At 31.6% G+C, this 24921-nt stretch overlaps 2 protein-coding genes across 5 annotated transcripts; both read left to right on the top strand.

The window, feature by feature from the left end:
* On the top strand, nucleotides 676-2013 carry LOC105172436 (transcription factor bHLH149). The gene is made up of 2 exons (XM_011093858.2): nucleotides 676-956; nucleotides 1174-2013. The coding sequence occupies exon 2, from the start codon at nucleotides 1239-1241 to the stop codon at nucleotides 1845-1847; it is 609 nt and encodes a 202-aa protein (XP_011092160.1). The 5' UTR covers nucleotides 676-956; nucleotides 1174-1238; the 3' UTR covers nucleotides 1848-2013.
* Nucleotides 12946-21521, top strand: LOC105172434 (solute carrier family 40 member 3, chloroplastic). Of its 4 annotated transcripts, none has more exons than XM_020697442.1 (15): nucleotides 12946-13579; nucleotides 14836-15043; nucleotides 15155-15218; nucleotides 15783-15907; nucleotides 15989-16078; nucleotides 16157-16333; nucleotides 16422-16496; nucleotides 16643-16744; nucleotides 16815-16932; nucleotides 17015-17161; nucleotides 17513-17619; nucleotides 17692-17805; nucleotides 19408-19702; nucleotides 20519-20596; nucleotides 21358-21521. In XM_020697442.1, exons 1-14 carry the CDS (start codon nucleotides 13431-13433, stop codon nucleotides 20536-20538), a joined length of 1791 nt encoding a protein of 596 aa, XP_020553101.1. In that variant the 5' UTR covers nucleotides 12946-13430; the 3' UTR covers nucleotides 20539-20596; nucleotides 21358-21521. The 4 variants fall into 4 exon arrangements, with proteins under 4 accessions (XP_020553101.1, XP_020553100.1, XP_020553099.1 ...); XM_020697441.1 differs by having other exon boundaries at nucleotides 21213-21521; XM_020697440.1 differs by lacking the exon at nucleotides 20519-20596.

The following is a 24921-nucleotide window of genomic DNA, read 5'->3' as shown; positions in this document are numbered from 1 at the left end:
AAAATTAAACTTGAGTGACAATTATGTTTAGTACATAATTACGAATACCCTCTCGTTTTTTAAAATTCTTCCCCTAACTAGTGAGATTGACATTACTACTTTACCCAATATGCTTTTACAAAAAATATGTTGGGAAATATATATATATAAAAAAATAAGAATGGATAAACTAAGTAATCCGTATGATATTAGTCCAATAAAATATTTTAAAAAATTTTAAAAATATAAGTAAAATTATAATTTAAAAAGAATGTGCTCGTTGATAGACAAATTTTAAAATCATTTTAAATATTTTTAATTTCACTTTGACAAACAATGAGTAGATATTTATAATTATGTCTAACTTTAAAAAGAATGATTGTAATTTACTATCATAAAATAAGGTAACTTACAACAGGCTCTCCTGAAATTTTTCATAATTATAAATACCTTTTTTGTTTGAAAAATTAATAATATTCTCTTAAATTAAAATATCCTAACAACTATTTTTTTGTGACAGCTCATTATAAAAATGTATTTGTTAGTGCATTTATAATTTCATAAAAACATTTATAATTTTATAAATAATAAAAGAATTTAATAAATCTTAAAAGAATTGATTATAATTTATTTTAGAAAATAAAATTATATAATGTTGGTAAGACTTAAACTCACGATATAAGTACATGAGAATTCGGAGCAGAAGGCAGATTGCGGGATGCAATAAGGTAAAGACGCGTGGGCTGTCGTCTTCTCCGCCACCCCTTCATTTCATTTACATGACCACGCGCCCCCACCCCACTAGTACTCCACTACTGCCATTTCCATACCTCTCTCTCTCTCTCTCCCACGTCCACTCTTCTTCCAAACCCACCGCCCTATACATACACACACATATATATATATATATGTATATAACTCGGCTTGCACTGAAGCCTTAGCCTCTACGATCTTTTTGAGCCATCAATAAAAAGAAGGTAGATAACATAACTGTTTCTTTTTCTTCTTATTGATATTGATCTGCAATTTCGTGTTGCGTAATCCAATTCTGGGTTTTATTTCTTGTTTTGGAAAAATTGATAGGGATTTGTTTTTGTATCGGTGAAGATTGGTGTTCGTTTCTACTGCTTTCTTCATCGGTGATTTGAACTTTTGTTTATCCGTTCCGTTGAACTTTTTCCGTTCCGTTTGCAGTTGACTGATCAGGTTCCGCCGTCGAATTCAGTCGGAGATTTTGAGAGAGAGGAGAGTGGTTAGTCATGGTGGAGCCCTTATTAATATCGAATCCGGATACGAATTCGAGTCCGTCTCGTAAGAAGCGACGAAAAATGGGGCGCGAATCCGCAGCCCGAACTCCGGCGGAGCCGTGCGGGGCCAGATGGAGAACCGAAACAGAGCAACAGGTCTATTCGGCAAAGCTTTCCGACGCACTGCGCCACCTCCGTTTCCCTGATTCGGCCGACGCCAGTGTCCGCTCCGTCCGCGACGCCGCAGACCGAGTCCTCGCCGTCTCCGCCAAGGGCAGAACTCGCTGGAGTCGGGCGATGCTGACCAGCCGGCTAGGGCGCCGGCTAGCCCAGATCAACAAGAAACACAAGAGAGCCGCTAGACCGGACGGCAGGTTTAAAAAACCGGCAGTTCAGAGGAAACTGCCGCCACTGCAGAGGAAAGTGCGGTCCTTGAGTCGGCTGATTCCTGGATGCCAGAATCTCTCCCTGCCGAATCTTCTAGAAGAAACGATTGACTATATTGCGGCCTTGGAAATGCAAGTCAAAGCTATGGCTTTTCTGACGGGACTCCTAAACGGCGCCAACTCCGATGGCAATGGAGGCGGCGGATCGGTAAGCCGATGGCGGCCAATATTCTAGTTCATCTTAGGTGGTCTTTGTCCAATTTTTGGTGTTACATCTTTTTATTTAAATGCTCAATATGTTAATAATTACGAAGATTAATTAATTTAATTTCCATAAACCACTTGTCCAATTCATAAGATTACAACCCAATAATCAAAATGTTTCTAAAATAAGTAAATTACATTGACACCCCTTATTATAAGGTTAATTTTACAAATATTTCCAATATTTTTTATAAATATAACTTACTTGATATGTCTTGTGCTTATAAAAAATAATTTATAGTCTTTTATTTGTATAATTGAACTTAATTTTGAAGGGTGTGGATGTCATTTGTCTCTTTCTTAAAGTATTTGGTTAATTTTTTTTTAACATTATTTAATTTAATTATCCATATTTGTTTTAATTTGATGAATGGAAACATGCCAACTACTATGTTGGTTTAATAATGTGAAGGGCGTCTCTGTAATTTCACTACCACAATGGTCCTTATCCATTAGCTTATCTGTTTTTTGGTAGGTGGCATTTTGAAGTTAACAATAGTTTAATGAAAGGGATAATTGCATTTACATCCACTAATTTATGGTTTATTTTCCCATATTATTTTTGTTTTTTTGGATAATTATAATACATTTATTAGAAATGTTAAATATCGTTTATTATTTTTTGGAAAATTACACATACACCTTTAAAAATATCAATTGATATCATTAAACAAACTATCCATACTTTTTTATTATCAGATAGATTATCTCTAAATATGAAATTATACTTTTCTCCAAAAAAAATTTCTAAAATTACACTTACACCCCTTCAAAATTCAGCATTTACGCCTAATTATTATTTATTTGGATTTGACAGAAAAATGCTGTTTTACCCCGAATTTAACATTTATATGGAATAATTTTGTATTTATAAAAAAAATAATATAATAATATTAACCCCTCTCTATCTTTATATATATATATATATATATATTATATTTATTCTCTTATAAGTACGAAATATACCTAAAATTATTAATGAGCAAAAGTAAAAATTCATTTAACTTTTTGTTATGACGTCGGAATTTTCTATCTAACACTAACCAAAAGAAGTTAGGTGTAAATGAAGAATTTTTTAAGGGATGTAAGTGCAATTTTAAAAATTTTTTGGAGAAAAGTGTAATTTCACATTTTTAGATAAGATCTTTATGTAATTAACCCTAATAATAATAATAATTATTATAACTATTACTATTATTATTAATAATATTATTATAAGTATATTTTGAAATTTTAACAAGATTAATTAAAAGAAATTAAAAAATAGAAAAGTAATAAAATCATAAATCTGGAAAAATATAACCAATTTAAGTGATGAGAAGAATCGCACTTATCAAACAAAGTGGGCAAAAGTTTGTGATTGCTGCAGATTGTGATGCATGCAACTTAGGTGCCCACTTTATCTATTTATTTTGTATTTGTGGTCTAAATATCTTCTCTATCTTATAATAATTAATAATATTGATACAAAAAAAATAGAATAATTAATAACTATAGTCAAATAAATAATCAATAATTATTTCGTGGTCTAAAATATCTTCTCTATCTTACGATAATTAATAATCAATTTTATTAAATCAGTTTGAGTTCTTGAAAAATTACCCTTTTTTGTTTCGTAATTTCTATTTATATATTCGAGTTACATATATAAATACGGAATGAGGAACATATGTTTAGCGTATATCTGAATCTAACTACTAATTTACAATAAGAAAAAAATCGAACGAGTCGTAAATACTCTCATCTTGTTTTTTAGTTATTAGATTATATTTTTTTATTAAAAAAATTTATTTACCTCTTTTTAATACGATAAAAAATTATATTATGATTATATATTAATATGCTTGTTTACAAATTTAGTAATTAAATATAAATTGATAATCTAAAGCAACAAAAGATTATTAAAAAGAATGCAATTTTGCTATTTTAATAAAAAAAATATTGATTTAGATTAGAATATTTAAATATTAAAGATATTTAAAAGTGTGAGTGATGTATGTCCAAAATTAAATGATTTCAGAAAATTAAAGTAGGGAAATATATGAGAGCATGCAAAGGGAACCCCACAAGTATTAAAGTGGGCAGAAAGAGCCAAAAAAAAAACAGCCTAATGGGCAAACAAACTCTTGTGTCATGTGCTACATTGTCAGTCAGCCCCACCCACTTATGGCACATGTGAGATGGTGCTGCTAAACATTTTCTTCTTCTTTTTTTTTTTTTTAAAAAAAGTAAATTATATTTCGTCGTTCAATGATTTATAATTTTTTTTTATAAAATTATCCTTATAACGATGAAAGTATGCATCTTCACATGCATTAATGCATGAAAACGTATAAGGAATAATTACTGTAATAAATAAGTAATAAGTCAACCGAGTGTATATGTAGATTTGTATCTATATTTTTTTAATTAATATTAACAAATTTGATAAATTTTGATTAGCGGACGGACTTATTTATTAGACGAAAGGAAATATTAGAAATAGTAAGTGCAATTTGTTAATGTATAAAAAAAATTATATGTAATTATATTAAGTTTTAAAGAACGGGAACGTGATAATTATCCCTTTGAAAAATGAAAAATAGACGAAATTATTAAACCATATCGCATTGATCCTTTCAAGAGGGCGTTGTTGGGTCCAAGGAGCAACAGGCGATCCGGTTGAGTATGACCATCCGATCACACCGTCGGTTTCTTCAAATCGCTATAGCAATGATGATGAGTGTCATCAGTGTCACACAGCTAGGGTTTTGGAGGGAAGTTTTGATGATGGTGACGGAAGTTTGATAAGGACCACAATGTGTGTTTGTGTGTGTACTTATGTGTGTATAAGCCCACATGCATTCATGTGAATTTCACAAAAAAGTTGTTGATTTTCATGATCAAGATGATGCATCATCAGTAGTTAGCTTTATGGGATTTCAAAATTTTGGCATTTTTTTTAATTCTTGATTAATTATAAATTTTTTTTTTTTTTTTGTGAAATGTGACACGTATGAGATGTTGCAGTCTGATTCAAATAATATTCCCTTATTTTTAATTTTGATAAACGGGCTTATAAGATCAAAATATAAGCACTATGTTTGTTTTCATTTTCAAGTTATCTCCGGGACGAGTCAAAACATACCCAATGTTTGCCATCATTCAAAAACACCTAATTTAGGTGTTTTAAACTTTTTAGCATAAATACATACATACATATATATATATATACACATACATATACATAAAAATATATAAAAAAGACATAATTTGACAATGAATAATAATTTTTGTCTCCCAAAACACAACACTAAACATACAATACTTATTTTAAATTATCTTCAAAAATAAATCCAAACATACATACTATCTGTAACACACACTTATTTATCTTTGTTTTTCTCTCTCTATCTCCACAAAATACAACAAAACACTCAAAAAACAAATCCAAACATTATGAAGATGTTTGAAAAAATTCTAACTTTAATGATATATTAACAAACAAAATTATCATTACTAATTTCAACATCATTTATCTTTTGCAGAATTATAAGTACACCCTCCAGATGTAATTTACCTCATGGAGTGTACTTGTGAAATTTTGATTCTAAATAAAATGTGTATTTATAATTACAATTATAACTCCAGAGAATGTACTTGTAATATTATAAATTAAGATAAAAAAAAGTAATTAAAAAATAGGGACCACCATAAAGATTTTGACCAAATATCCCCTTACGGACTATCACGAGAGTATTTATTAGATGGGACATTAATTCCAATGCGACAGACATTAACGAAACAAACATCGAAACATCCTAAATTCCTATTAATATAAATAAAATGAATTATAAATTTGACATAATTATAAATACCCCTCGTTGTTTGAAAAATTATCAATACTTTTCTTAATTGATTTTAACAACCGTATGACAACTAACCATATCCGTTAGTTTTCGTTAGATTTTCATCTATCTTTTTGTGGTGAACTGATTAAAATGTCCTTGTGAATTATAAATTAATAAATAAAATTCTTACTAAAATTGTTGTTAATCCACATAGCAAAGAAATCCACTGTTTTCCAAAGAATATATGTCGTTGCTATTAGCATTATTTCTTGCAGTGATGTTCGAATTGCAATGGAGGACCGCCCTTCACATGTTTGTTTCATTCACGGTGGAACTTTAAAACAGACATATTTTTAATTTTGAAGGAGTTATAGGATAATTTATCTATGCATGTGATTATCTTTACAAGAAGGACCCAACCCCTTCGCGACAATCATCATGAGAAACGACCATACATCACGAAATTCTATTATTTCGATCATTATTCGAGTAATTTTTTATTTATTTTTTTAAAAAAATTAGCAGACTTTATTTAATTTTTACATAATATTTTACCACATTAATGCCAATATTTCAGATACGACAAAAAGTTATAATTTGATCTCCTAACTTTAAATAGGCTGAAAAATAAGGGAAAAATATTATTTTAGTCCGCTAAATATGCCTAATTTTAATTTTAGTCCGATAACTATATCCATTTTTTTTAGGTCTAGTAACTTACGAAATTGTTTACTTTTAGTCTTCTGGTAGATTTTTGGACAATTTTACCCCTATGCAACTTTTGAAAGGCAGTTTTAGCCACATGCACTCATAGGGGTAAAATTGTCCAAAAATCTACAAGAGGACTAAAAGTAAGCAATTTCGTAAGTTACTGGATCTAAATAAAAATGGACATAGTTATCAGACTAAAATTAAAATTAGGCATACTTAGCGGACTAAAATAATACTTTTTTCAAAAAATAATAATAAAAAAAAAACACAGACAGTTGAAGAACTTAACATATAGACATATATATCAACATAAAAATAAAATAATAATAATAATGTTTGGCCAATTGAGTGCCATGAAAGCAAAACTAAACTCTAATCTCAACCACCAGCAATTGAAGTGGCTAATTGTGTGCCAACAAAGCAAAATGTAGCATCAACTATAAAATTATATTTTATATTAAATTAATATAATACGTATAAATAAACGTATTTTCACTTTAAATAAGATTTTAAAAATTGAAAAATGGGAATGAAAAAAATAGTCAGTTTGTATACATTATAATTATTGATGAATGAGTAAAAACACGAGACCACTCCAACAATTTCACATGCATCCATGTGATCACAATTCAATTCTGTATTTTCCTAGAACACACACACACAGACTGATATATATATATATATGTATGTATATTAGTATTTTGTATATATACGTACGAATGGATGTGTAATGTCAATCTTTTTTCTTTTGATTGTTTTAAGGTTTTGGGAGTTTCTTGTGTGTGTGTGGCTTAAAAAGTCCCATCTCCAGACAAGAATAGGGTCATTTTCTGACAACCATAAAGCAACTGCAGCATTGAATTCGACGTTGACCTTTTCATCTACAATTGAATTTTTTATTTTGAATTATATATATATAATATAAAATATCTCCTCAAATAAATAATTGATGTAGTATTGGGGAAATTGCATTTTTTCATCTCACAACTAATTCATAATGTTTGGATTCGTTTTCTAAGTATTTTATTGTGTTTTATGGAGATAGAGAGAAAAAAAACAAACATAAATAAGTGTGTGTTAGAGATATTATGTATGTTTGGATTTATTTTTAAGATAATTTAAAATAAGTATTGTATGTTTAATGTTGTGTTTTGGAAGACAAAAATTACTATTCATTGTCAATTCATAATCAAAATCATGTCTTTTTTATATATATTTGTGTATATATATGTGTATATATATACGTATATATTTATGCTAAAACAGTTTAAAACACCTAAATAAGATATTTTTGAATGATGGCAAATATTGAGTGTGTTTTGACTCGCCTCGAAGATAATTTGTAAATAAAAACAAACATAGCAATTAGGTCTAACACGTTTTCAGTTTCATTGTTTACAAAATTCTTGAAAATAGTCACATAATTTGTAAAAAATCTTATTTTCATCTTTCTGTCAACTTTGGTTTGAAAAAAATAATTTGCAAATCACGTGGCTATTGTATTTTCAGGATGGGTTGTGGTAGATTGTGCACTGCTCTCTGGTGGCCACATATGTGTATTTTTGCCCCTCGTTTCTTGTTATATGGAGGTGGGAGTTTGTCAATTATACAACAAACAACAAGGTGACATCAAATTTTGGTGTCCTCCGGCATGAGCTCTCCAACAATTTTGATAAAGTCTTGAGCTTGCTCTGTTATTGATTTGTTATCCACCATTTAGAATAAAAAAATAAAATATTCTAGCAATAGATTTTTTCACACTTGCTTATTCAGTATCGTACTTGCTCTGCAATACTTTTCAAATTTTTGTTGCAGTAGAATATATTATATCATAATAATTTAAAAATTATTAGATAGGCTAATGATCATTATAGACAATATCGACATTTGAATACATCATTGATGTAATTTCCCACTTTCTTTTAGTCCTTGTTACTGGTCCGTATAGGAATAATGGTTGTTTGGTAGAATCTGGATTTCTTTCTGTATTTGATTTGGATTTGTTCACCTAGATGAGTGGGATTTCGATACTGGGCCGTAAGGATTTTTATTGAACCGCTATAACATTTTGTAAACGGGGCATTGGTCTGGAAAAGGGAGGATATCCAGCATAATGAAGCTTACTAAACAAGGCCTTAATGGACAACATACTCATCATCATTCATGCCAGTGTCATTTATCTTATTTGGATTCTTTTCAATGAGATAGAAGAAACCTAGAGGGGCTTAGGTGAAAAGATACTTTACCCTTCGACTCTTGAAATTGATACTGTTGAACTGAAAGAGCTTATTGAAATCTCCTATATTGACATCCATTGATTTTTCAATTGTAGCCACTTAATCCCTTTAAAATTCTTGTGGAAATAACAATTACAATTGAAAAAATAAAAGGTATCTTTGGGCTGAGGCATGAATATCTTGCTCTCTTTAAGGAGATTCAAGTCCACTGCAGCAAACTTCTCACTGGTCCAATAGTATCACTCTTTATTTGTCTCCACCAGGATACAACAGTCCGACAACGTCGTATGACTCTAACTCACTCTGGACAAGTAGTAGAGTCGAAAGCTCTACAAAAAAAGAATACCTTCCAACAACTAATATAACTCTCTCTTATAAAATAGTTGCATGTAGACCTTCATAAAGGCATCACAATAATCCCAGTAATTATATTTTACTGCTGATTTATTGATCAAAATTTCTTTATCTTTCATAGGAGAAATTCCCCAATCTTCCAAAGGTATAACCTTTTTGATAATCATTTTGCTGAAATTATAAATTTCTTTATTTGTGCTCGTAAAATGTGATATTTCACATGAGCCATTTTGAACAAGTATTTGTTCATAAAAATATCTGGACTTATAAGTCCTTGCTGGTAAGGATGAATTATCCAAATACCTTTGCATTAAAACCCATGGATCATTTTTCCATTTCAAATCTTTTTCTTCCAAAAGAAATATAATTTCTTTATGTTGGGTTTTTGAAAATCCAATATTATTGGATTCAGATTCTTCATCATCAATTATTTTGGCATATGAGGGACTATCATTCCCTTCAGTTTGAGATTGCTGACCTTTTTTATAAGAAAGAATGAAATTTATGTAAATTTTTCTGTAATCAATTTGTGAGGAGTTGGCTAGGGCTCCTTTTGGGGGAATATTTTGAATAAAAATAGATCATGTTGAGACAAGAATGTCTTCATAGAATTGTTGGGTCTTTTGAGAATTTTCGTAAATCCTGTTATGGTTTCATCAAGAACCATTGTTGCCATTAAAACAGGATTGTCTTAAGTTTGTTCATTTATCCATTCATCTTTAATTACACAATCGAGGTGAAAGTCTGTTTTCTCAAAATATGGGGAGATTGGTGAATTGGATTGAGAATTAGTAGGTCTAGTAGTAGAAGTCCCTGCTATGTCCTTATAAGTTTGAGTGAGTTTGGAAGGGGCAAGAGGAATTGGTTTCCCCAAAGGGGTAAATCTGTTGGTAATTTGGATGGGAGTTTGTGGTAATCATGGTGTTTTTGGGGTTGTTTGGGTAAGATTTTGTGTTTTTGGTTAGAGAGATGGGGGTAAGACCCATAATGGTTTCGGATTCTGTGGAATTTGTGGCTATAAAATTTGAAGATTTTGGGGTCTCAATTGGGTCTTCTCTGACATTAGAGAAGGGTATTCTAATTTGAGAATTTGGGTTGTTGACTTTGCTAAAGGGCTTACCTTTAGCTTTGAATCTTCACCCGATTTTGATATCCCTGCAAGAACTCTCTTGTCAAATAGTCAGAAATGTAATTATGAGCTCCTTTAATATATTCAATATCAAAATCAAATACAGATAATAAAGCTTGCCATCTTGCAAAAATTTGTTTTGAAACTAAATTTTTAACATATTTTGTAAGTACATCTTTTGCAGCTCGACAATCAATTTTTAAGAGAAATTTTTGATTTAACAAATCATCTTGGAATTTAGAAATGCACAATACAATAGATAATATTTCCTTTTTTATTGTAGGATAATTTTTCTGAGCTGTAGTTTTACAAACTCCAGAATAATATCTTACTTTGTTTCTTTATTATTAATAATTTGACTAAAAATACCTCTATATTCGGATGCATCTGTTTGTACAATTTTTGGTGCAGTTGGATGGCATATACTTAGAGAAGGAATTTCTTTAATTTTTATTTTTAATTTTTTCAATAAATCTGTATGAATTCGAGTCCAAGGTGGTGGTGGAGTTTTTAGTCTTTCATATAATGGTTTACATATTTGTCTAAGATTTTGATAAAAATCTGAAACATAATTTAGGCTTCCTAAGAATCTTTGTAGTTGAGTTTTGTCTAAAATTTGGTGTGGAAAATTTTCTCCAAAAGTTAGAGATCTTTGAATTGGGACAATAGTTCCCTGATGAATTTGATGTCCTAAAAATCTAATATTAGTTTGGAAGAGTTTTGTTTTGGGAGCTGATACAACTAAGCCATTATCTTTAATGAGTTTAATTTTTTTTATACAATTTTAAAAAAAATACAATGAACTATACCGATAAGTTTGCGACATTGTTGGAACCCTTTGATTGAAGCCCGAAACCAGATTCACAATTTAGAAAAAAATACAAGTAATTTTTGTGATATTATAAATATATAAATTATTATCTTAGAAAATATCAAATTCTTTCATTAGTATTTGATAAAATGCCATTGCATCATATATAATATTATAATTTTCTTTACATAAAAAAGTTATGAAATTTTAAAAAATATACAAGATCGTCTATAAAATTAGGGAGGGCAAATAGAGCTGTTGACCAGGACCTGCCTGGGGCTTAGCCTGAACTTAACGAGTTCGAGCTAGAAGATGGTTTTTTTATTTAGTGGACCCGATCAAGTTTAGGTCAAACTCAGGTCTTGTCCAACATCTACTTTGAATTATATTTATAAATATATATAATTTATTAAGATTTTTAACTTAAATTTTATATATATATATACAAAAAGATATGCTTTTAGCATAATATTAATTTATTAGATACTTATAAATAATTATTTTTTAAAAATTATATTAATTTATTTGAATAAAGTTTATTAAGTTTTCCAGCTTAGGTAAATTAGGCTAGGTAGTTCTCAAGTCTGGCAAAACACACCCCAGTAAAAACCAATTGTTACATATGACACTAGTGTACATTTTGGGCTAAAATGCATAAAAATTTATTTGTATTATGTTGAAATTGCTAAAAACTCTATATAATTTAGAAATAGCCTAAAACTGTCTGTATTTAATAAAATTCAACAAAAAACACCTATTTCGTTAGTAATTAATAGAAGGTGCATTACATGCGCTCTTTATGGGTGTGGGAGTATTTTTTTTAACTGTTTTTGACATTTTTCTTAGGTGTTTTTTTTTTTTACTAAAATGCCTTTTTTTTTTTATTTTTGTTTGGTTTTTATATTTTTTATAATTTAAATAAGATATTAAACTATATCTAATTTATTTAATATTAAATATAAATTATATTATATTTAAATTCAAATAATTTTATAATTGTTAATTATTAAATCTAAAATTATTTTAAATTAATTAAAATATATTTAATTACAATAATTATTATTAATTAGCCAAAATATTTAATTATTATTATTTAAAATATTCTTAATTAAATAAAATATATTTTCATTAATATAATTAAAATTAATTAAAAAAATTAAAAAAAAAAGAAAAACTGCAATTTCGCCCCTTTTTCGCCGAAAACTTATTTTTAAGTGTCCGACGCCGTCCGAATGAATTTAAGACCAATGGTACCATTCGAATCCTCTCTTCAAAATGAACATTTCCATACCTTCAATTTGAGTTTTCGTCAATCAGAGAGAGTGGGCTCAAGTCACGACCGCTGAACATGTTTGCCGTCGATTCGTCTCCGTCTGGTCGAATCTCGGTCTCAGACCACCACCATTGGACTCGTCTCTTCAAAATGAATCTAACGGGCCCTGCCGGGGAAATCATGGGGGGGGGGGGCAACGGGGGTAGGGGGGTGGGATAGTTAACTTTTTTTTTTAATATATAATAACAATAACAATAATAATAATAATAATATATTTTTAAAATTTTAAATTATTTATATATAATATAAGTTAAATAATTTGTTGAATCTAAATCTTTTATTTTTTTAAAATCTAACGGTTGATATTAATTGATTAGATCTAACGATCAATATTTGATCAAAAAAGATCCAAGGGTCATTAAAATAAGAAATAATATATATTAAGTAAGGGTATAACGGTTATTTTTTAAAAAAATTAACACCCTTAGTTGTATTTAAAGAGAGGGGTAATTGACTTGAGTTTTACAAAATACATGAGAGCTTTTAGTCTATTCTCATAATAGGAGTATTTTTTTTTACTGACTTTTTAAAACACAAGATATTTTTATACATTTTATCCTTTTCTAAATCACATAAAATTTATGTATAATTACACCAAAATCGATGGGGGAAAGTGTAATTATACCTTTTAAAATTGAGCACGGAACAACTTGGTTCATTTTCCACTGTGTACGAAGGGAAAAAGCGCACGCAACGCAATTGTACTCCGGGAACGATCTGCACCGCACACGTAACAGTGATTTGTGGCCGTACACGATTCAGATGTGATTTTCCCTCTCGCAGTGTCCGCTCTCCGCTCTACTGCTGGGATAAACCCCCAAACAAAAATCTTTTGCATTTGGAAAGAACTGGCCATCAATATATATTCTCATTCCCAACAACCATTGCTGCATTTTCTAAGTATCAATTCCAGTAGCTTGCGATTTTCTGCTGTTGATTGTGCACCGGAAGTAATCGAAAGTGGCTGGAAGTGCGATATTTCGGGTGGCGTTGTAATATTTCTTGAACTTGATCGATCAGCTGCATGAGTAGTAATCGAGGAGGAGGAGGAGTGTTAGTAGTAGGATTAGGGATTGAAGGGAAGTTGAATTTGGAGTTGGGGAAAAGTGGGAGTTGGAGTTGGAGTTGGGGAGAGGAGGAGGGAGAGCGATGGCCAGTAGTGTGGTTGTCGTTGCTCATGGTCAGCCTTCGGCTGGTTTGTTTAGGTTTGGCCGGCTTCAGTCTCATGCTGCGTCGTCGTCGTCTTGTCTTAGACTACGCCCTCGACGATGGTTGAGTCCCCATTTTGCCTCTCCTAGGTACCTCCGCTTCGCTACTTCTCTTTCCCCTCAGTTTATTTCCAATTTGGAATTGTGTGTGATGAAATGTTGTGAATGTTAGTTGAAGTTCGCGGTAGTGAGGCTCGTTTTATCTCGTGAATTTAGGTGATAGAGTGAGTGCGTCTTGTAGTTTTCAGGTTGAAATTATACTTTTTATCCGTGGAATTGAGAATGCATTCGCTGAAGTGAAAGGTGCATCTAAACTTTTGGACATTATATGTTTTAAATTCGAGTTGGGTTGTAAATTGGTTCCTTTTTAGGCAGTGCTATAGAGTCAATTATGCCAGTGGTCATGTTAAAATGTATTTGCAGCAATATTCCTAGTTAAGCCTGAAAATCTAGAATGCTGTTTAAGACTTTAAGTAATATCTCATTCTTGTGAGCAAGTTTGGGATGGATTCCAAGACTGATTCCCCAAAAAGTAACAAATAAAATTAAGATTTTATTTTACCTGAAGTAGGGAGAGTAGGAACATAGAGGCAACGGAGAAGAAACTGTAAATTGGATTATCAGAAACTTCACATTGGTATTCAGACCTTTTGTTTTAAAAAGCATTTGATCTGCAAAACAATCTTAGATTTGTCAGCGGCCTTTATATCTTTTGAAGCATAACGAATCTTTGAAATGTTTCTAGCGTTTCAGCAATGCTTAATGTTCTGAATTTTGCTGTTTGGTTGCATATTAGGTGGTTAATATATGTAACTGATTTTTCTTCTGAAGTTTCTTTTATTTATCCCTTTCACTTGCAGAATGCCTATTTCTTCTTTGAACTTATTAATATGATCAGACTCCTGTAACTAGTCTCAGTCAAATTTATCTTACTTTCAAAAGGTTGGTTTTTCATTTCTTCGCTTAACTGCTTCTTGTTCTGAATCATGGAGGAATCAGATAGACATTCTTCAATATTTATGATAATATTATATTATTATTGGCAAAGGAGACTTGTGGCATATTAGACATGAACCTTTAAAGTCGTACTTCATTGTTAAATTTTTATGATAAAAGTATTGGGCAAAGAGACCTGTGATCACCTAGATGAACTTTTGAAGTCCTTCACTGAGAATTAGCAGCCCCAACCCCAACTTTCCGCCAATGTGGCCTGGGGGTTCTGTGACTTCTGAAAGTATGGGTTGCTTTCTCAGAGATAACGTTCTGTAGTTTTCCTGTTATTGGGTAAATCCAAGATGTTAAGTTTGAAGAGTACTATTGGATAATCTATTTCTATTAATTTGCAGGCTTGCAGCTTTTAGGTTAAGGTGTTCATTGACTAACACAGATACCTACAATTCTGTTGCAACTGATGACGTGCATGAGGATACCACACCTCTTGATTCAAATTGTTCAGTTCCAGTTGTTCATCTCAAGTCTGATTCCCTGGAGACAGAAGGACTTAATTTACTTGTTTGCAACACTTATGCAGACACTGTCTTGACAACACTGCCTGTAAATTTTGTTTGGTCTTAGATGTCCCTAGTTGAGCATCTTTGCATTTTGAAAGTTATGGATTTCGTATATCTTGATTTTTGGTGATTTTTCTCCCTTGGGATCATATAGGTGTTATCGGAGGAGGAGCAGAATGCACTTGCTGCCACTCCTGCTCATCCAGCTGGACTTTATGGTTAGTCTCCTAAAGAAAATCAAAGCGATTGGTTTTATACGAGTGGAATTTTTATAAAGTTTAATTCTTTTAGAAGTGAATATAATTTCCATTATAATTGAAATGTGAAATTTCTATCTTTTCTGGGCTTCTGGAAACCTGAGTATACCAGAAATTGGCCCTTCATGTTGTATATCGTTAAGGGATTTTAGGTTGAACATAATTTAAGATGTAGAGGCACTGCAGAACTTCTCGAGTGGCTTGGCTCCTAAGGCTTCCATTGGTTTTACCTGATTTAAATGATGTTTTTCAGAACTTGGCCCTCTTTAGTTTAATCTAAATACGAGTGATTTTTTTCATTATTTATTATTCTTGTTACAATAGAACTAGCACTTCAGCAAAGAATTTCAAGGAGCAAAAGTGAAACTATTTCTCATTGAATGCTGCATATATTGTTATAATTCTTGAAAATTTTTAGCTGGTTCCTAACTTGCTTCCTTCTGATAACCCCTGTCATGTCTAGTTATATTATTTGATTTATTTTGTGTTTAGTCAGTTCCTAACAAAAGTTATATGCATATCTAGCTTTATATGCTAGCTGTTTGGCTGGGAATTTGGTTGAACAGCTATGGAATTTCGCTTGGCCTGCTGCCATTGCATTGAATCACCCAAGTCTTCTCCCTGTGGCTGTGATAGGTTTTTTTGCCAAGGTATCTGTCCACTTACATCACAAGTCTGTCAAAAATAATATGAAAGTGGAAATGACTATTGAAAATTCTGCATGCTAACAGCTTGCAGTAATTGTTGGAGGCCCTTTGGTAGGGAAACTAATGGACCATTTTCCAAGAGTACCTGCATATAACTGTTTGACTCTTGTCCAGGTATTTTCACTGGATTACAATAAATTTGATGTGAAACCTTTGGTACAGGAGTTATATTCTCATACTTCTCTATTCCAGGTAGCTGCTCAGTTGTTATCTGTTGGAATGATAATTCATGCCCATACCATCCACCCTACTTCTGTGTCTTGTGTACTTGTCCAACCTTGGTTTCTTGTACTTGTAATAGCTCTGGCTGTTGAAAGGCTCTCTGGACTTGCTCTGGGAGTTGCAATGGAGCGTGATTGGGTTGTTTTGGTAGTGTTCTAGTCATTTTCTGTTTTTCTTTTTATGCATCATAACTTGAAGGCGCTTCTAATTTTATACTGCTTATTTCTTATTTTAGTTGGCAGGAACAAATAGACCAGTTGCGCTTGCTCAAGCAAATGCAATACTTAGTCGAATTGATCTTCTCTCTGAGGTGATTGTCTTGCTTAATCTCTTACAGCCTATTTTTTCTATCTCAATTTAAGTGAGTTTAAAACGATTCTATGCAGCTAAGATAATCATGATTTCTGTTTTCTGTTAAATGTTGGCACTTGTAACTTTCATGTCTTGTACCTGCAGATTGTTGGAGCATCGTTATTTGGCATTTTCTTATCTAGATATGAACCAGCGACGTGCTTAAAGCTGGCTGCTAGCTTGATGATATGTTCACTGCCTGTTGTGGTATAGTTTTGTTGTTCTCGCTGTGATTGATTGGGAGATAATTATCTGATGTTCTTACTCTCTGACCTAGGTTGTTCTCACATCTTTAACCAACTGGCTTTCTGCTGGAGTCCTGGACCATGCCAAATGTCCACAAACTGGCTGCGGATGTTCCTCTGCAGGATTGATCTCAGATAGTGAAAATATTTGTAAATTTAACTGCTCCTTGTTATTTTTGGTTGAGAATTTTTTTCTTATTGTGTACACTGATTCCACCTTTCTTGTGCATAGTGGGTTCAAGTGTAGAAGCTATCAAGCATGGATGGTTTGAATACATTCAGCAACCAGTTCTACCGGCGAGCCTTGCTTATGTGTTACTCTACTTCAATGTTGTTCTCGCTCCTGGTGGTTTGATGACTGCTTTCTTGACTCAGCATGGTATGGCTGCTTCAATATTGTCTGCACTCTTTGGTTTATGCAACTGGATTGATGGCTGGCCTTTTGCCAGTATATGGATTTCAAAAACTTTTTAATCCATGCCATGTTGGTCATGGAAAGAGGTTGGGATGCTCCTAGGGTTGTTATAGATCACTTGAGTGATTCAGTGGACTTTGACTCAAATAGGATACTGAAATAGGTCAACTTACATGCACGTGCTCTGATATCTGTTTTTGTACTGATTTCTTTCCTCCCTGTGAAATATGAAATTACGGTTCTCTAGATACTTAGACTTTGGCTTTCTGGTAAAAAGTTGAAGTCTTGATATTGATAACTTTGAGATTGTTACAGGTCTAAATCCTTCAATTATTGGAGGCTTCAGTGGATTATGTGCTTTTATGGGCGTTGCTGCAACATTTGTTTCCGCAAAAATGGTTGAGCGGCTAGGCATACTAAAGGTTTTCCTCTCTACAAGTATTTTCTCTTATTGTTATCAAGTGTTTGTCCTAATCCTAAATTTATTGCTCTAGGCTGGAGCAGCTGGCCTGATCTTTCAGGCTGCACTTCTAACCATTGCAGTTGCTGTGTATTGGTTTGGTTTTCTTTCTCAGAAGATTCCACTTGTATTCTTCTTGTGCTTAATTGTGAGTTCCTTCTATTTTTCATCTGTAATTTGATATACATGAACTTTGTGAAGCTGAATGATTGAGTGATTACTAACACAAGCACTGAATTACAAGCATAAACAACTGTTTGCTAACCTTTTAGTTGTGTAGCAATATGTAAAGCATCATATTGTAGGACGTATATGTGTTGTGTGGGTATTGTGTAGTCTGACAACACAAGGATGCATATACTTGCGGTGTGCCTCTAAGATAACTATAACTCCAAATGTTATATACTTGTTTTACACAATGTAGGTTATTTGCTTATCATAGTTTTGTATATTTACATATCATAGTTTTAGGTATTAAATTTATGATGCTTTATGTTTTGGTTTCTCATTATATTTATCTTTTAACTTGCTTTGAGCTAGGCTTCCCTCATTTATGATCTATTCGCTTACACTATTTTGTGTCTATACAAGTTTGCTTCTATACTTGAAGAATATTCTCCTATCAATAAAATCTGAGATTCAGTATTGAATGAATATAATTATGATTGTCTCCTTTCATTTTCACTATTACTTTTCATGTCCATGACTCTGTCCGAGTATAGACAGAACTTCTTGTTCCGTGTCATGAAAATAACTTGGATACAACGGAAAGGGGCTTGGTAATGTTGGTAATCGCTGCCAGTTGGGGTGTGGATATGAACAGCTCTTTGTCCTCTATGGCTAAGAATTTCTGCACTTGTGCAAAGTGCAGTCATTTTGCATTACCTGTACAAAAGGTCCCTTAATAGGCCTAATATCATCATCAATTGAAATTAGAAGAAATGCAGCTATGAATAATATCTATTGGAGATTTAATATTCACATACATAATTACATAGATATATTGTGTACCAATTCTAACAACCCCGTAATAGTCTTCCTTTCTTACTAATCCTTTTATCTGTGCCAGTCAAGTGTAAAGTATAAATAATTAGATATGGGAATAACAGGACAAATTAATTACCCAAATAATAAAGGTGCTAAAATAAATCCACCAGACTATAAGAGACAAATAATTGGTTAAGAAAACTAATAATCCGTTGCCAACTATGTGGATAGAATGCATGAAGAATGTATAACCTTTTCTGTATTAAAGAATTTCTTGGCAAAGAGTATTATAACAATAATCATGTGGTGACCTCATATATATGGACCTTTACCTGCGTGTTTCTTATGTATTTTGCAGTTATTTATCATTTGAAAGATCAACTAGGGTTTCAAATAGTCATAAAAATCTTGTATGCAATAAAAATGTCAATAGCCATTGTGAGGTGTAGGGTCTTTTGTATCAGCATAAAGTATGATGAACATTTTCTCACTGGACCAATTCCCTTCTTGAGATCTTTACCTCATAGTTTGTTCCTTTAAACTCTGTGTAGATATGAGAAATTTACAGAATAAACTACCATGTGAAGCATACGTGCAGTTCTTTTTGTATGTCTCCATATGTAACTGGTCTCAGTAGATGTTCTATATGTAATTATCTATTGTGTGTGTGGATAAGTTTATATTATGTTGTTTGTGCATCCTAAAGTTGCTATTGCAACTATGCTATAAATTTTTCTGCGTTTGATGTATTTCCTCCTGACAGGTTTTGTCTAGATTGGGTCACATGTCATATGATGTTGTAGGGGCACAGATTTTACAAACTGGGATCCCTGCATCTAAAGCTAATCTTATTGGGACAACAGAGGTCTCATTTGCCAGTTTGGCAGAGTCAGTAATGCTAGGGGTTGCAATAATTGCAAATGATGTATCGCATTTTGGTTTTCTGGCAATGCTGTCGCTTCTGTCGGTAGTCGGGGCAGCTTGTTTATACTGTAGTTGGTTGAAGAACCCAACTGATATTCAGAGAAGTCTCTTTTCTTTTGAGCCACATTTTCCATGTAAGTAGAGAATTTTTATGTTCTTGTATTTGGACGTTGATGATTGGTCAATTTGACTTGCCTGCCAAGTGTTATATTGGATGATTGCGGTAAAAAAAAGGATATGAGAAACAAATCGAAGAAAAACTGGTTTTAGATGCTCCAGATATCCATTTATCCCTCCAAAGGATATAGTTGTAACCTACTAGAGATGGCCCGCTTATCTTCTTGAGATATACATTTAAATAGAAGTTTTAGTGTTGTAAAATTAATCTTGAAGACAGAAAGAATAAGGCCTATTGGTTTGAAATTCAGAAACCTGAATCTGAAAAAGACTCAGCTAAGGAAATGAATTTGGGTAAATATATTCATTTGTGTTAGTGTTTTGACTTCATCTTGTTTGTTCAACTTGGAATTGAGGTTTTACAGTGAACAATGTGGATGCACATATGGTGGACATGGTTTCAAGTTAATTCTTTATAAATTTCTCTATGTTTTTTGGATTTATGATACCAGTTTAAGATTGCATTATTTGAAAACACAAATGATTAGTTCTCAGGAAATGAATTTGTTAATTGGAAAAAGAAAATGGGCTAGTCCATTCTGAGTTTCTTAGCATTCCCTTTACATTTTCAATAGTGATATTGAGATCTATGACAAATTAAATAGAACTGTTTTGCAAAGTAAAGGAGTGTCCGTAGGTATTGGTCGTATAAATTTCCCAAGTCTTAAAAATTTATGTTCTTAAGAACTGAATTACTATTGTATTTTTGGGGTAAATTGATTTGCATGTCTGCGTGAAGTGTGCTAATTCATTGTTGTACTCCTGTACTATAGCTGCAAAAGGGCTAATGTAGGAAATTGACTGAAACAAGAATTCATACTTCGGGGGCTTTGACCTCAAAGAAGCCCAAGGTATACGGCTCCTGCCACTTGGTTGCATGCTCTTGTCAATATTTTTAGCAACAGTAGATAGAGTTGAAGATCATTCTGTACATATATAAGTAGTCAGACGGCAACTTTGAAGCATGTAACACTTGTAGCCGCTTTTTCTGCGAGTTACTTCAAAATAGTCTTTCCATACTCAGGCAGGCATGATGTGTATTCGATCAAATGCTTTCTAAAGAATTGACCGTACAATGCATTTTTCTTGGCCAATCTGACTGATTCTCAAGTGAAGTTACATATTCTTTTGCAGTGTCATAATCTAGCTTATTGTATTTGATGGAGACCATTACAAGTGAATGAATGCATTTCCCTGGTAACTTTTGTTGGGCCTAACCCAGAAATAGTTTGAGTTGCACTTATGTGAAGGTAGGCCATAGTATGTTGCTAAGTGACAAATATGGCATATATACATTTCACCGTGAGATGAGTCTTCAAGTTCATTTGTATCACTAGCATCTCTGACATACATTTCTGTGGTTACGGTTTGGATTGTGTGTTTGCTCGACTTAGCATCTGAAGAACTATCTTTCAATTCTTAAATCTCCCTTGGTCATGGTTTTGTATTATGATTGTTAAATACCAGTATTGAAGGTAGATACACCAAACGGTTGATTCTGAAAGACTGCAGCCTCATTAGAGATGCCAAACTGGCAGAGTGCTCTTGAATTAATCCTCAGTCAATCAACTCGGGAATAGTACTGATGGAGCACGCTAACGATATTTTTCAGATGCAGCATTAAAGATCACTACCATCTGATGCAGTGGCTGTGGACCACTTCTTTGCTGTCAAACAATAGTTGTAGTAATCTTTTTCCCCTTCTCCTTCTGTACATGATATAACCTTTGCTGCTACTGCTGCTGCTTTCATAATGTTTACCTGTAGGATTTGAAAGGTGCATGCTTCATTAAATTTCCATGAGTAACTTCTTTGCATGGGGTCCTTTTGTGCTCGGTGGTTAACATCTTTATTAGGATTAGTCGATTTACTCCACATGCAGGTGGCGCGAAACTTTATCTTTCAGAAAGTTTCCATGTGATTAGTCTGGACGAACGTACGTTGGGACGAGGTAGTAATTTGTTCTACACCTTTGTGCTTAATATTTTCTGAAGTTTGAATTCTCTCTTTCAAATTGATACTTTTGTTATATTCTAGGCAGTATATATGCGCTATTTGTTTGAAGTTTATGTAATTTGTTCATTTAAAATACACATATGTGAGCTGGATATTGTTTGGGAAGGATCTTGTTTGTTTCAAGGGCAATTACAATGACTTTTCTGGGAAATTAGTGTAATTACAGATTATACTTTTACCAAGGTTTACTTTCCAAGTTTCCACTGTTAAAAAAGCAAACCATGTTTATATAGAGACTAAATTACTCTTAAAGTATAAAAAGGGGTTAAGTACGATGAGAGAGATTTGATATAATTATGAATAGCTTTTTGTTGTTGAAAATTTTTTAATATCCCTTACGTTTGATAAAAAACTATGTAATCATTGAGATGTATGGAATTATCAATTTTGTCTTTGTAGTATTTTTTTCAAAAAAATAAAAAAATTATAAAAAATAGATGAGGTGGATGGAAAATTTTGAAAAGTTTTTTACCAAATATTATATTTTTAAAAATAAATAAGTAAATTATAATTCATAAAGGTATTTTAGTCAATTTATCAAAAAATGGATGGAGAAAAATAGATGAGAATTTGATAGAGGTTAACTAATTCGGTTAGTTATTAAGCAGTTATTAAAATTGAGGTGTATTGGTAATTTTTTAAACAATAAAATAATATTTATAATTATATTAAATTTGAGGAGAGTTCCTTGTGATTAATCCTAAAAGATAATGAAAATAATCAATTGCAAAGATTTCTTGTGTAAGTTAGTGTAATTACTAGGTATACAACTCTCTCTTATCCTTATGATGTTACAATGACCTTTCATTCAAATTCATAATAATCTAAATGATGTAACATATTTACCTATTTCTAAAATTTTATGGAGAACTGTAAAAGTTATGTGTGACGTAACGTTATTGTTTTTTACTTAAAACAAAAATATGGATATAAGAAAATGAGAAAATAAAGCAGTATAAGACTAAAGGCTTTTGAGAAATTATTAAAGTAAATTCAAAAGATAAAATTCCAGGTTTAGGGAAATTCGTGATTGTTGATCTATATGCGTAAAATCCTGATAGAACTGATTTCTCAATCTCCTTCTAAACCAACTCTATACTATAATTATTCTAATGCACGCACGTATTACTGACACATGTGTTATATAAGTTTTGAACTCAACTTTGAAATGTTGAATCCTTAAAGAACAGGGATAGTTATATTCACACCTCTTGACCTGTGGTGTATTTACACAAATTATTTTTGTTTCACTCTCTAAAAACATCAACCCCGTCATTACGCAAACTGTTCTTACTCTTTAGTGAATTCTCCAACTCTCCCTTGGGAAAGTGGAACCTACGATGTGTCTTTGAGAAGAATAAGAGTGTGAATGTTGGAAGGTGCGATGGTTATATTTAGAGGTTTGCACCCAACTCAACTGGACGTACCCGTCACGGTGTTGGGAGTGTCCAAAGATTCCATGACTTTTTCACACTACCCAAAATGCTTATTAGAGTTGGGAATTTCATAACACATGAAAATGAATGAATCGCACTCCCATTCATACTAAAAGTGTTTTCCCAACAACAAACAAACATTATTATATCGCATTTGACCCCTCAACACATCAATCTCTCAACATCTCTCTCTCTCTCTTTTTTCACTTGATGGGACTGATGTCTTTCAATTCCATGACCCCCATGGTAATTTATATTAATATTCTGAACTTTTTTAACAAAAACATATATTTAAAAAAAAATTACATATAATTAATTCAAAAAAATAATTACGAGTTTGTTTGGCATAGAGATTGTGAAAACTCAACCAACAACATTGCCCATTCAGTTGTCAATGATCAAATTCTCAAACTTCTTAAGATAAACTACATTTTGTGGTTAGATCTATTTATGTTGATTGGTATGTATTAGGTCTCAAGAAAAATAATCAAATCATTTTATATTCGATCCAAATTAATCGATAAAAAATCATTTGAAGTTTGAATTCGATTTATTAAATTTAACAATTCAACTTGAAAAAATGTTCGACAAATTTTTGAGTTCGGCTCATTAGTAAAAGAAATAATAGTACATTTAAAAATATTAATTAAAACTTATTTACGAAATTATTAATTAAATTAAATTCAATCACAATATTAAAATTTAATAATAATTCAAGTAAACTTGAATAATAATGTATTCCTCGAATTATTTACTGATAATATCAAATTTCAATGTACCAAGTACTTTGAAACTACTACTCTTGTGTGTAATAACTTCTCTTCCGTTTCTTGCTTTTAGTATTAAATATAAATAAACACTATATATATATATATATTTAAATTTCAAAATAAAAAGGACCCCCAAACTATATATATCGGCCGTTGCAAAAAATATGCTCGGACGACAAGAGAGTACACTTTAAACTTAGTACAACGTGCGATGCAATCGATACTTTATTGCGTGATGTACTATTATTCATCTTAATTTTGTATAAATTTCACAATTTTATTTTAAAAAAAAAGCACATTATTAGGGAGAAAAAAAACTTAGAACTATGGGACACGTGTCTCGTTACATAAAATATTATCTGCATTAAATTTATATAATTTTTTACGATTTTATATATAAAAAAAAAGGACTTCAGACCCAGTTATAATCGATATGAATTACATGTCAACATCAAAACTCAATCTATTATTGAAAGTGGTCCGTTCTTACAAATCAAGCCAACATATGTACTGATTTTTCTTAAAAAGAATGACTAATTACTTAAAGAACTGAAAAGAGAGAAAAAAGAATAATAAATAAAACGTCTATCAATTTTCACATCGGTGACGAAAGAAAGACAGATTTTTTTTTTTTTATTATTATTATTTCTGTTTTTCAAGAAAGACAGATTAAATCAGTCAGTCACGTGAAGCAATGCACTAAGCCAACATATCTCACTATATATATCTATTTTATTTAATAACTGTAGGTCAAAGTAATTATTTTTTTAGGAATAATTATATTGATTTTTTTTTTAAATTTAGTATAACTACGTGTAGATTTTTTTTTATTTTAAAAATTATATTTAATACTTATAGTATTTATTTTTATTTAATAAATAGATTATTCGTTAGTCATCGAATTAGATGGTTTTAACGAATAAAAATAAAAATTCATACTTACCCCTAATTGAT

The sequence above is a fragment of the Sesamum indicum genome, linkage group LG10 (assembly GCF_000512975.1).
Source record: "Sesamum indicum cultivar Zhongzhi No. 13 linkage group LG10, S_indicum_v1.0, whole genome shotgun sequence".
NCBI classification, from domain to species: domain Eukaryota; kingdom Viridiplantae; phylum Streptophyta; class Magnoliopsida; order Lamiales; family Pedaliaceae; genus Sesamum; species Sesamum indicum.
Note: the sequence above shows the minus strand (reverse complement) of the source record. Positions and strands in the feature narration are given on the sequence as shown.